The sequence below is a fragment of the Octopus bimaculoides genome, chromosome 16, assembly GCF_046866305.1.
Source record: "Octopus bimaculoides isolate indiv1 chromosome 16, ASM4686630v1, whole genome shotgun sequence".
Lineage (NCBI taxonomy): Eukaryota > Metazoa > Mollusca > Cephalopoda > Octopoda > Octopodidae > Octopus > Octopus bimaculoides.
This window is the reverse complement of record NC_142943.1, coordinates 13,420,358-13,435,330: the sequence shown is the minus strand read 5'-3', so window position 1 is coordinate 13,435,330 and position 14,973 is coordinate 13,420,358. Positions and strand designations below refer to the sequence as shown.

At 36.6% G+C, this 14,973-nt stretch overlaps 1 protein-coding gene across 5 annotated transcripts in view; it reads right to left on the bottom strand.

The window, feature by feature from the left end:
* Positions 1-719: 719 nt before the first annotated feature.
* Positions 720-14,973, bottom strand: part of LOC106874092 (uncharacterized) — a 108,173-nt gene continuing 93,919 nt past the window's right edge. For all 5 annotated transcript variants that reach the window (XM_089364156.1, XM_089364155.1, XM_089364153.1 and 2 more), the window contains 7 exons: positions 13,510-13,600; positions 7,692-7,757; positions 6,660-6,773; positions 5,636-5,718; positions 3,365-3,518; positions 2,116-2,292; positions 720-959 (listed from right to left, as the gene is read on the bottom strand). In XM_089364156.1, the coding sequence (XP_089220282.1) occupies positions 921-959; positions 2,116-2,292; positions 3,365-3,518; positions 5,636-5,718; positions 6,660-6,773; positions 7,692-7,757; positions 13,510-13,600 (724 nt within the window). In that variant the 3' untranslated portion in view covers positions 720-920. The remainder of the gene's footprint in view (positions 960-2,115; positions 2,293-3,364; positions 3,519-5,635; positions 5,719-6,659; positions 6,774-7,691; positions 7,758-13,509; positions 13,601-14,973) is intronic.

Below are 14,973 nucleotides of genomic sequence, written 5' to 3'. Positions count from 1 at the left end.
TATGCATATATGTATATATATATATGTATATATATTGTATGTATATATACACACACACACACACACACACACACACACATATATATATATATATATATATATATATATATATATATATATATATATATGGGAGAGTATACAAATAATAACAACAGACGAGGACAGGTGGTGTAAATAACAAAAGTATATATTAGTATGACGCTCGGGAATACGGAAAGTCTTTGACGTTTCGAGCTACGCTCTTCAACAGAAAGAATACGGAGACAAGGAGAAAAACACGGAGAAAAAAAATTGAATAGTGTTCAGTCAACGGTCGATCTATATATACGGATATAGGGCAGGGAATTGCCAATTAGTAATAAAATTAATAATTAACAATTTTGCCAAGTAGTTCAGTATGAAAAAAACCTTTATCGGTAAAAACATTTATAATCATAAATATACAGGGATTAGCATGAGTTGCTTCACCAACATACTGAAAATTTAGAAATAGCAGTCAAAGAACTACTGATTCCAAACTACAAATTTTTTCTCTAACGGATGGCGATATTTATAAATATCGCCATCCGTTAGAGAAAAAAAAATTGTAGTTTGGAATCAGTAGTTCTTTGACTGCTATTTCTAAATTTTCAGTATGTTGGTGAAGCAACTCATTGCTAATCCCTGTATATTTATGATTATATATATATATATATATATATATATATATATATATATATATATATATATATATATATATATATATATATATATATACATATATATCTTATGGGGGAGGTGTAGAAGTAGGGTAGGTTATAGGATTAATAAATAGATTGTCATTTCCCTCGTTACCGTCCTTATTGCCTGAGGTTCTCGTTGGTGTTGCTGTTGTTGTTGCTGTTGTTGTTATTGTTGTTGTTGTTGCTGCTTAAGACCCTTCAGTCCTCTTTCTGCTCCAATACCCAAGACACAATGGCCTGTGGAAAGAAATTAAAATTATGAACTCAATCGGGAGTGAACGATGGAAGCAACATAGACCGAAATAAATCTCTTATCTTTCTTTTACGTTTTACTTGCTTTAGTAATTTGACTGCGGCCATGCTGGGGCACGGCCTTGAAGGGTTTCAGTCGAATGAATCGACCCCCAGAATTTAGTTATTTGAAGCCTGGTACTTAGTCTATCTCTCTCTCTCTTTTGCCGAAACGCTAAGTTACGAGGACGTGCACACACCAACACCGGTGGTAAGAGAGAACACACACACACACACAGACACATACCCACTCACGCACACACACATGCACACATACACACACATACACACAAGTGATGGGCGTCTTTCAGTTTCCGTTTGCCAAATCCACTCGCAAGGCTTTGGTCGGCCCAAAGCTATAGAAGAAAACACTTGCCCAAGGTGTCACGCAGTGGGACTGAACCCGGAAGCACGTGTTTGGGAAGCAAGCTTTTTAATCACACAGCCATGCTTGCATCTATGACAGACAAAAATATATTACTTTCAAATATTGGCACAAGGCCAGCAATTTCAGGGGATGGGATAAGTTTTATCTCGACTCCAGTGTTCAACCGAGCTTATTTTAATCGCCCCCGAAAGTATGAAAAGCAAAGTGGACCACGTGGAATTCGAACTCAGAGCGTAAAATCGGAAGAAAAGCTCCACAGCATTTGTTTTCGGCCCCAGCTTTCCGACTCTGCCGGTTCTCCGCCTTTAACGGAGAATCGTTAACAAAGAATGAATAAGAGAGGGAAAGAGCGATATTTAAGAATGAATGAGTGATGAAGGAAGATAAATGGGAGACAGAGATGGAAAGGGGTCGGTCAAATATTTTCATGTCAAGGAAACAAGGAATATGCGTATTTGTGTAAGTATATCGTATATCTTTAACTCGTTTTAATCATTGCTCTGCGGCCATGCTGGAGCACTGCCGTGAAGAATTTTAGTCGAGTTGAAACCGGGTACTTGTTCTTTCATCGGTCTCTTTGCCGAACTGCTAAGTTACAGGGACGTAAACACACCAATACCGGTTATCAAGTGGTAGTGGAGGACAGACATATACACAAAGACATACTCACAAACCCCTCCATATATATATATATGTGATGATAGCCCCACTTACCTGTATACCATCGTATAGAGGACTGCAGTGTTTTTTAATAAAGTCTTCAGGCAGAGGTTTATCTAAACCGATTTCACGACTTTTCTGTAAGGCCTTCTTCCCATCAAAGTTGACGTAACATAGCCTTGTGGTCAGCTCACTCTCTGGACGAAGAAATGCTGGACCACCAGCCATTAACTACAAAATAGAAAGATGACGGAGACATATCGATTATATTTACTTTAACATCGACTGAAGCCAGTGCTTGTGGTTCGGCAGCTGTAGTATAGGTAGTAAAGTAGCAGCCAAATGAATTTGCAACCCAAATTTGCTTCGTGATTAAGGCGATATCATTTTTCCTGACAGACAATGTGTTTGAGAAAAATACGAACCCTATCAAATCACCATCCTTCCATTCCCTGTAGTTATAAGGGTTTTGTAAATATATCTGAGTGACAAAAACCCAGGTAAATGATTCTGTGCGATATATGGATTGGTTATAATTTCAGGTCTTGCTGTTGGGGGTGTTCATTTTAATAGTGAGCCAAATACACAGTTTATAATTATTTAGACATGAAAAATTGTAAAAAAAATATATATATGATGGGGTTATTAATGTGATAAAGATTCTGCGGAAGTGAAAGTCCATTTGAGGCAATTTCTATTAAAGACGTTACACGTGTGGTGCCTTTTAAAATTTATCTGGCGGTTTATATAGGGACGATGGCGTTATCACTTATTCTTCGAAATGTCAAAAAAAAAAAAAAAAAAAGAAAGAAGAAAAAAAACAGTAAGGTGGTAAGTGTAAGTTTGTGTTGAAGACTAGCAGTTGTCCAAGCATACCAATTCCCTTTCTTTTCCCACGTTACCGATGATGTTCAAGAGAAAGATCAGGGAAAGGTCGATACAATTTGGCACCAGCATTGTTACAATCATTTTTGTCAAAACACAAAGAGACGAAACAAATATCGCAATCGCAATCCCAAATCCACCCCCCCCTCTCTAACAGTTCCGTCAGTCTTACTATACTAGATTTGGTATATTTTTATCCACTCCGAAAGGTTGAAAGGTAAAGTTGACCTCTGAGGGTCTTGAACTCAGAGTATAGTAAGTTAGAACAAATAATGCGAAGCATTCTGTCCGATGCGTTAACGTCTCAGCTCATTCATTGACTTAGTATTGAATACCACAAAGAAACATACGCCATGCACCTTTGTTGAAACATTTCATTTTAAACCATACACATATTTGTTAAATAAAGCCAACATACTACAATAGATTTCTCCTTGAACATAGCTTCACACATCTGGTTCCCAGTGGTGATCCCGCGTTTTGCTAAAGCTGGTTTCAGAATACCAAAGTCTGGGAATAAATAGTAACCTCCATAGGGCTTCACAGCTTCAACACCGGCAGCTGTTAGTTCTCTGTGGGAGGGAAAATAAGATCAGATTATATTGAAATGTTCTTGTCAACAAAAGAATAAACAGCTGCACAGAACAAGCAAACAAACATACATACATAACAGAGTTAGATATGTTCTATTTTGTATCAATATCTTTTTTTTAATGAGTATTTATGCACAATACAGCGTCTATCAGAAAACCTATGCTGGCTGAGTTACCATGAGCTTCTCTCGTAGTAACTACCGTCGTATAGTTTGTTCTAACGGGACAGCCACGTTTAAATGGAGATAAATATTACCTCTCAGTATTACTATTGCCTCTATCACTAATACATATTTTTTAACGAGCTACTGGCTAATCGCGACACCAGCGCCTGTTCTGGTACTGTTATGTTATATACCGCTAGCGGTGAGATGAATTGCTACTGTCTCTAGCGGTCGAGCGTCCATCATTGACAACACCAAGGAAAGTCGAAATCACGTGATCTGGTGGTCTCGGTGCTGGAGATGGCAAGGATTTATCTCTCCGCTAGCGATATTAACAACAATAAATTTTGTACCAAAGGCCAATATGAAAGTCTATCTCATGGTAACAGAACATCCAAATTTAAGTGAGGATAAATATACATATCTGGATAGAATATTCTGTAGGCGAGTAGATAGCGATAGTGTAAGTGTTCTTTTAAAATCCTCGGTTACATAAACAACAAATTTGTGATGTTGAACCTGTGTAGGTTTCATATATTAAAGAGCAAGCTTTAAAAGATACGAGGGAGCGAAAGCCGTTCTATGGGCCCCAATGGCATAGATGCAGTGTGGCAACAAAGCCCAGATTCGGTATTTGGTGGACTATGATTACAGCATGCTACTCAATCCCTAGAAATCATGTGCGGCTCTTCAGCGGTAGTTTGCTTGTCTGTGGTGGGCCGGTCGCAGGATAAATTTTATTAACTCGACTCCCTGCAACGGAAGCGAAATGTCGAAGTGAAAAGCTAATAACAGCCACAGAAATACTAAAAGTGCTGACCAGCTATACGAGGAGCAAATCGTCTGGGTTTTATGGCCTGGCCTATGAGCTTTACATTTATATTCCAGACTTGATTTGCAGCCTCTTGGCAGATATCTATCACAGCTAGCAAAATAACGAGAGAATTTTGAGTTTTATGAAACGAGGAGTGATGGAGCTGCTGCGAGAGGATCCGAACAAAGAGGTCTACACGATCTTCGGCCAATTACTCCACAAAACACAAATTTTAAGATTTTGGTCAAGATATTAGCCGAGAAATTGGCGCTTGTAAAATGCAATCTGATTGGTGAACATGTACCATCTCAAAAAGATCTTTCAATGACAATCTCTCACCCAGTCTCTACATTACGAAAAAGGTGGCTAAGAAACCTGGCACATGTGAGGCTCTGATCAACTTAGATCGGTCAAAAACTCTCGACAAATTCGAACACCAATATTTGGCGGCTGTTCTTACAGCAACCAGATTCAGTCTCTTCCTCAGTTGTTGGAGCTCTTCAATGTTCAGTAACATCAGCTCGGTGGTGAAGGTAAATGGCTACCTACACGAACCATTTACTGTTATGCGCTCGTTCCATAAAAGTTGTCTTCCCTTGTTTCTTCTCAATTGAACCAGTACTACGGAAACTAGAGATACTGAGGGACATTCTACGCAAGCTTCAATGCAGAAAATCTGTATTGGCATATGCAGCTGCCATCACTGAAGAGTGCCAAAGATGAGCGGCTCCTTTCTTAGAAACTGAGAGGCTGTAAAAGAAGCAAAAATCAATCAAACGTTAGTGGGCCAGTAGCTCCGCATCTGAAGAGTCAGGTTCATACCATTCAACAGCGTCAAAGGACGCTGGGAGATTTTTTAGAAGAGTTATTTAAGTTGAAATACTATTTGACGCATAACAAACACCCGAAACGTCCAACTCTTTAATATTCATAGCAGTTGAACTGATATAACTCTCCATAGAATTCTACAACGGATTACTTGTTGCTGACGTGGACTAACGTCAAACTTCCCTAGATTCCCGATTTTACCACGTTCTATCTCTATTAATAAAGTCAAGTGGAAGAGACTTAGTCTAATGGTGTTGCAGGTCTTTAACGCACAGAAATGCTATACTCACCTGTAAGCGTAATCACCTGCATTCGCCATGATTCGAGTTGTATGTTTTAAATACTGGTCAAACTTTTCTTCACAGTTGAGCATCTGTTAAGATAGCGAGAGAGTGACGAGAACTGACGAATGCATATTTACATGACATACACACATGCGTACGTAAATGTATACGTACATATATATACATACGTAAGTAAATATATGTAGGGCATAAATTAATTCAAACATAGAAAACACGTCTATACATACATATATAAAGTACATTCATAAATGCATATATACACGCATGCAGAAATATATACACGCATACATGTATATACATTCATAAATACATATATACGTGCATAAGTAAAGATAACCTTTGTCCCCAAACACACGTATCGGCAGCACCAAACATCCTTTCTAGTGAGTCCCCAAATGCAAATTAGCACTTAGAGTCGGGGTTCAGGGATAAAATATGGGATTAAGATTTAGGTTTAGGATTTAGAATTACTATTTAAGTTGAGGTGTAGGACTAGGCTTTAGGACTTAAATTAGCGTCTAGTGTTTGGGATTACCTGCCTGCCATCACTTCAACCAATTCAATTCAAGATGGCTCTCAACGTTGGTCATAGCTTCAGTTGAGAGCCATCTTGAATTGAATTGGTTGAAGTGATGGCAGGTAATATTAATGAAGACGATTGGATGGTGCTTTTTATGTGCCTGGCTTCCGATCGTGGTCGATGCCAGCTCCTCTGGCCCCTGTGCCGGTGGCATGTAAAAAGCACCCACTACACTCTTGGAGTGATTGGCGTTAGGAAGGGCACCCATCTGTAGAAACACTGCCAGATCAGATTGGGGCCTGGTGCAGCCTCCTGGCTTCCCAGACCCCAGTCAAACCGTCCAACTCATGCCAGCATGGAAAACAGACGTTAAACAATGATGATGATGATGTTTGTAGTACATGGTAAAATTTCATTGCAGAAGTTAATTTGCTGTGCATGTATACATAATTAAGGAGGAAGAAAGGAAGGAAGGAAGGACTAACTTACTTTAGCTAAGGCATATTGGACTGGTGTACAGGCACAAGAGTTAGTGTTGCTCCCGACACATTCTACAGCATCCTTCAGTGTTTTAAGTTCATCAGGAAATACATGGTAACCAACCTGTAAGAGACGTGAACAGAATGAGGAAAATAGCTCAGGGACGTTTCTGCAAGAAAACATATAGTTAAGTTGGAATATGTATGTATGTATGTATGTATGTATGTATGTATGAATGCATCTATGTCTGTGTGTGTGTATGTTCATGTGCATAATATATATATATATATATATATATATATATATATATATATATATATATATATATATATAGGGAGAGAGATATAGTGAATGTGAATGAGATAAACACGATTACGGTTGATATATATAAATATACATACATATACACATGTAAATACACATGCACACACACACACGCACACACACACACAAACTCTCTCTCTCTCTCTCACACACACATACACACACACACACATCAACACACAAAACCTAGTTCTCGGTAAAGACTTCGGAGTTCAAATCACTTGAGCACTACAACGTGTTTTCTATAGTGTGTATCTCTAGATCTTACCTGTTGCCTTCGTGTGTGTTTTTTTTGTGTGTGTGTATGTATGTGTGTATATGTATATGTGTACTGGACTTTTTTTCTTCCTCCGTCTTTCCTTCTTTGGACTTTCCTATATTTCCGACGAAGAGCTCCGCTCGAAACGTCAAATTCTCTTTCTTTCCTTTCCTGAGTGTCCAGTAACACAATATCTGTATCACATTCACGTGTTGTTGTTTTTTTTTTGTATTTTTCGTCGTTTTTCTTCTTTGAACTCACTATATGTGTATGTGTATGTATATGTGTGTGTATAACGGGAGAGATAAGAGAGAGAGAGAGAGGATGAGAGGGAGAGGGAGAGAATGGAAGAGAGAAGCTGTGATAGAAAATTTCCAGGGAGAGTTTTCAAAAACGAAGAAAGGAGTCTCTTCTGTCGAGGAGACGAGGAAACGAACCCGTTCATGCAGTATACTTACTCTCCACCCGCCTACGCTGGCACACTTTGAAAGTCCAGTACTTAATACAGCGCCCTCTGGGTAAACCTGGTGGAGAAGAAGGAAATTGTGCATTGAATTTGAGAACAGAATATGGAGAGCCATACACACATATGCACACACGTGTACACACTTGAGCACACATGCATTCATACAAATACACGCAATAATATTGCTACTTATAACTTCACCTTTGAAGTTGCATAGAGATTTATGTTAAAATCTGTCTGTCTGTCTAGGATTTATTTGCACTATAAATGATTATATGTGTATGTATGTATTTATGTATATGTATATGTATGTATGTATGTATGTATATATATATATTTATGCGCTTGTATGTTTTACAAAGCATACAAGAACAGATATGTTTGTTTTCAGTATTTTATTAATACTATATATATATATATATATATATATATATATATATATATATATATATAATTGCGGCGTGGAAGGTGTTTATAAGCCATTTAAAATAACACACAAAATCCGTTAGATTCACTTCAACATTTAAATTTAATTTGCCAAAATATTTTCGTCGCTTTGAGACCGCGACCTGTTCACTGACAAAATTCTGTGCTGCAGCACGGAAATTTGTCAGTGAACAGGTCGCGGTCTCAAAGCGACGAAAATATTTTGACACAAATTAAATTTAAGTGTTGAAGTGAATCTAACGGATTTTGTGTGTTATTTTAAATGGCTTATAAACACCTTCCATGCTGCAATTGTTTTCGTTCCAGCACACGATCTCAGATCAGGTCACTTGCTAGGCAAGTACATCTCCGTATTCGATACCACACTATAGTTCCTTGGACAAGTGGCTCGAATCATTAATAATTTGAGGGAATCTGATAGACAGAAACTGCATAGAAGCCCGTCATACACACACACACACACACACACACACACACACACACACACACACACACACACACACACACACATACACACACACACACACTTGTTATCTTTAGCTCGTTTCAGTCATTGAATTGCGGCTATGATGGAGCATCGCCTTCAAATTATTTGATAAAGACCCTTTGTTATTCTTGACAGAATTAAGTATTACTTACCAACACTTTTACGAACTTGTTCATATACGTATATATATATATTTATATGTACACACACACACACACACACACACACACACACACACACACACACACACACACACACACACAAGTGTGAACTAGTGCGTAAAGGTGTTGGTAAGTAATAGCTTAAGACTTAGTATAGACTTCTGTCTCTGTTAGGAACAACAAGGGTTCTTTATCAAATAGTTTGAAAGCAATGCTCCACCATAGACACATGTATAATTCTGAGTGCATATGTGTTATTTCTTTACTACCCACAAGGGGCTACACACAGAGGGGACAAACAAAGACATATGTGTATTTGCGTTGTGCTTGTGCGTGTGTGTATACATTTATTCCACTTAAAACCAGAGATGTCTATACACGTAACTGTTCGGGAAATACACATGATATACTATGAACAAAACTTAAAAATAAGTACTGGCTTCGAGAGCCTTGACTTAATCCTTGAAGCAGATGCCCCAGGATGGTCGCAATCCACTAATCAATAAAAGAGTAAACGAAATAATAATGATAATTATAATAATAATAATAAGAAGAAGAAGAAGAAGAAGAAGAAGACGTGTTTATTAATTGACATGAGTATTCCCTCTGATCATAATATAGCGGCGAAAGAATTTGACAAGATCAGTAAATATAAAGACTTGCTAATAGAAATTGAAAAAATGTGGCACCTCAAGGCGACTACCATACCAGTGATTGTAGGATCTCTAGGAATGATAAAAAAAAAGGTACTGAAAACTATTTGAAAATGATACCAGGCTTACCATCCCTACAGGAAGTGCAAAAAATCGTGCTAACTGGAACGACTCATGTACTGAGAAGAGCATTATCGCTGTGAAAACAACATCCATTCATGAATTTTTTTTTTCTTCTTAAATACATGTTTTACCTGTGAATTTGCGTGTGTAAACTGGGAATGCATACAACGAGTTTCTCTGCCCTAGGTGTACGGAAAACACTTGGCGAGAAATGGAAGAAAATTTGAAGAAAGAAGAAAAAAGATACATAATAATAATAATAATAATAATAATAATAATAATAATAATAATAATAATAATAATAATAAAACGAGAAAGCAACCATACTCTGGGATATGCCAATACACACAGATAGAGAAATTAAGGCCAATAGGCCAGATATAGTTGTCAAAGATCATGAAGGGAAAAATGCTTTCTAATTGATATATCAATACCAGCAGATGACAACGTTTCCCTAAAAGAAATGGAGAAATTTTAAAAATACAAAGACCTGGAAATAGAAGTAACTCGAATGTGGAATCTAAAAACAGAAACAATTCCTATCATAGTAGGTGCCTTAGGTATAATAAAAAAATATTCAGACAAATACATAACAAAAACACCAGGACTTACAAATATATATAACACACAAAAAATTGAACTACTGGGCACTGCACACACCCTACGCAAAACACTTTCAATATAGTAACCATAAGAGCATCACAGCAAACCACAGCACATACCCAAGGCACACAGAGCTGCGCTCGGTAGTGAAGTGAAAGCACGTTATAAAAATAAAACTACTGAATAATAATAATAATAATAATAATAATAATAATAATAATAATAATAATAATAATAATAATAATAATTTTTTTTATCGACCGTCTTACGAACAACGTGATAATGTCAATTTTTCGTAATCGATAGAGTTTTATTGCCAGAGTGTAACATGCATACACGGAAGCAAAATAATGTTTATGCATACACAAAATACAAAAGGTTCGATTTAGCAGACGGCAGTTAATTTCACTAAAGAGCATACGTTAACGGATTGACGATTTAAAAATAATACATAAATGAAAAACTACACCCTTCGCCTTCCCTACCTTCATTAGCCAATATCTCTACTGATGCCCAATCCCGCCACCTCATCGATATAATATCTACTATAGATTTCAGTATCTATTATTCATGTATACATGAATGCACGCTTGATTATATACCTGTAAATTGCTTACTTTTTCTCCTACCTCTCACTGCTATTACGTTCTCGTACTTCTTTTTTTTCACTTTCTCCCTCTGCTTTCGGTTGTCCCTTCAACAAATCATTTAGTTGCATAACATAAAAGCTTTCCCTTTCTACTCCCCTGCCATGCTGCAGCATTCTCCTTAAATAAATACTTCTCTTTGCTTTGTCTTTCGGTCGCTTTATCTTTCGGTCGCTTTACCTTGTTTTCAACTAACCACTTCGCCGTGTAACAAACGGATGTATACAAGCAGAAAAAATTTATTGATATTAGAGTGAAATATCTATAATATGATATAGTCTTTCATGAAAACACAGCGTAACTATAAGGTTCACGCTTGGTTAATCATAAGAAACCGCCACACAAAATTTAACCAGCTAAAAGAATATCTATAACATATAAGTTATTAGTATGTGGAGTCTTTTTCACTATGCCCAGGGTTTAAAAAATTCTAAACGACACAACTCATCATACATTAATATTATTAGAGATTGGTTATTTCCGTTGGATGGTTAGAAATTCAGAAAGGGCACACACACACACACGCGCGCGCGCGCGCGCGACTATGTAATATAATGAAGGCAATAAAAATATATATAAACTATGATTAAGGGGAGAAAGGAAAGGAAAAAGGAAAATGGGGATAAAAAAAATTTGCAATATGAAAAAATTATAACATTCAGACAAACTAAATTTATTGTGGTTAACTCTCCTTGCATAATCACAAACGCATTCTCTCGGTGAAATCATTATACACGAAGCAGACGTCACTTCCACTAAATTACTTAAAGAAGTGAAATGGTAGATAAATTTAAACAGCAATATTTTGCTCATACTTTTTTTCTTTAGACGAAAAGAAAATAGAATTACAAGGGAGTTGTCCAATTATAGTTTGGAATTTGAAAGAAGATGTTACTAATTTTGGTATCAAAAAGAACACCTCCTGATCTCCGAATTTAAAACCTGCATTAAACCTGAGAACTATCTAAATGTTAGATCAGAGATATTTGCTGAATGCACCACTTTGAAAAGTATCACCTAAGAAAGCAGTCCATAATTTCTCATGAACAATCACACATTCTTTTGTCTCCTCTAATCGCAAACTCGCTGATAGATATCCAATAGAAGTAGAATCATATATATATATATATATATATATATATATGTGACACTTATTCGGTAGCCATGATAAAACTCCGAGTTTCGGATGCCGGGGTGGAAACCCACGCCGCCATCTCTCCAGTTATCCGGCCATTGAAAATTCCTGTCTGGTACATTTAGACCAGTCTAAGGCTCCTCTATTTACATAATATCGAGGTCTCTTCTTTTCTTTTGTTGTCCTTTCTATCAAAATATATATATATATATATATATATATATATATGAGTTATGTTACGATTGAAAATGACGTAAGAAAATTTTAAAAAATTTCCCATTAATTCTGGTGTTTTCGAGATTTACGCAGCAAAAATCGATTTCTGTTTGAAAATTGTCTGATCATAATTTTCAAATGTGAAAAACAAATCTATTTTCAATCAAAAACTCAGGTACTCTAACCTCCCTGCTCTCTGTCTCTTTTTCTCTCTAACACATACATATGTAGAGAGACAGACAGACGCGCGCGCGAGCGCGCGCGAGCACACACATTTACATATGGACAATCCACGCATACAGAATGCTGCAACAAAAAGCAAATCATAAAAAAAAAACGATCTATTTTATGCCGGAAATGTTTAGTTTTTAATTATTCTTTATTTGCTCTGCATTGAAAAAAATTGTCTGCGTGTGTTTAAATGTGCGTGTATGTACGTATATGTGTACCTTTCTCTCACTCTGTGTGTGTGTGTGTGTGTGTGTATATACACACACATATATATATATATATATACATACATTTACATATGCATATACATACATACATACATACACACATACACACATACATACATACACACACACACACACACACACACACACACACACACACACACACACACACACACACACACACACACACACATATATATATATATATATATATATATATATATATATATATAGATAGATATATAGGGCAGGGAATCGTCAATTAGTAATAAAATTAATAATTAACAATTTTGCCGTGCCATAGATATCGCTATCCATTAGAGAAAAAAATTTGTAGTTTGGAATCAGTAGTTCTTTGACTGCTATTTCTGAATTCTCAGTATGTTGGAGAAGCAGGCTACTGCTAATCCCTGTATATTTATGAGTATATATATATATATATATATATATATATATATATATATATATATATATATATATATATATATATATATATATATATATATGATAAGGTGGTGCCCCAACATGACTGCAGTCAGATGACTGAAACAAGTAAAAGATAAAAGATAGAATATATATACATGATTAAAAGGGTGGTTTATTAGCAATTAGCCCCTAAAGGCAAACTTATTAGGTCACAAAAGGTGACGGAATGTGCCGGTCAGCACCGATTATGGGACTGAACGCCAAGCCATGTAGTTGAGAAACAAATTTCTTAACTTTATAACCATTTTTTTTTTCATTAATTTTTGCTGAAAAACAAATGGAAATGGTATGTTCAATTGCATGGTGGATTAATGAGAACACGTTAAAGGGAACGAGATAATACAAGAGTTAGGTAACACACTAGAGCTGATGATAAAAACCAACAAACGATGATTACCTTTGACATGCAGACATGTTTGTGATTAAAACACAACCTGCCATAAATTTCATCACTCAAAACAAGGATATTGTGTTTCCGAAATACTTTCCTGGAATAAGAGAAAACAGTGTTGTGTTGTTGCCATTATTAGTGATTTAAGCATTAAGATTAAAATAAAATACTATTATTACTGTTACTAATTAAAACAAATTGTGAAAATAGCAATCATATGTTTATGGTTAGAAATTATTATTAGGTTAGAAATCATTATTAAGAAAATATTAATAATAAAAAAACATAGTTGTTCTGGAGCCTTCTTTGATCATGGTTGCCTGTGAGTTTTTTCAAACCACAAGTGAGGGGTTTTTTGTGTGTGTAAAACCAGCAGCAGTATGGTACATTTTGGCATAGCCGTTTTGGCGCCGCCTATTTGGATTCCTGATTCGACGATGACTTATTTGTCATCAGACGTTTTAATGTTTCTCTCTCTCTCTCTCTCTCTCTCTCTCTCTCTCTCTCTATCTATCTATCTATCTATCTCTCTCTCTCCACTTCCCCTCTCTGCTTATGTGTGTGAGCATTTTTCTCCATTTATGTCAATCACCTTCAATGAATAAGCAGTAATGTCTCCCCCCCCCCTTTCTCTTATCATTCTTAACGTACGCAATTCGGCAAGCTGGCACAATCGTTAACACGCTGGACAAAAATCCTTAGAGACATTTCTTCTGGCTTTTTATAGATCGAGTTCTAATTCCGCCGTGGTCGACTTTACCTTTAATTCTCTCAGGGTTAATGTAATCATCTAGCTCCCACTCAAACCCCACAGATTTTCGGCCTCGTGTCTATAGTAGAAAGGATTATAATCAACATATTAACTGATCGATGATCTAAGTTGAAATAACGACTGATTGATAGTCAAGACTCACATACTAGCAAATAGACAAGTAACGTGTCATACTAAACATGCTCGACAACTAATTCTGACCGCAAGAACGTCACACATTACTGTCAATACGTTTTACTCATCAACGCTCAACACTCACGAATACACTACAATTACAAACCTGCTGCTACACTGTATCCCCCAGCAACTTTTCTAGCGCAATTCTTGATATCCTGAACCAGGATACAGTAAGCCAACACGCTGAAACCCATTTGACCCTTTGCTTTTCGTTATATACCTACTTTGTCTCATTGCCGATCGCATTTCCTAATCTTTCCTTCCCAAATCCACAATACTCCAGACTCCCTTATTTTGCCCATACTTTTCATACGGACATGCAGAGGTTGGAGCTGAACGGCATTCACACTGGCCTTTCCAATTTAAGGAGCCTTACTAGGGCTACAAGCATTATGTGCCTCTCTCAGTTGAACTAACTATTTAGAAACATTTATTAATTTGAGGGACTAATTAATTTCACGAAGAATATATTGGGTTGTCCGGAAAGTTCGTGCCGATTTATAGTAGCTTACCTCTCGACT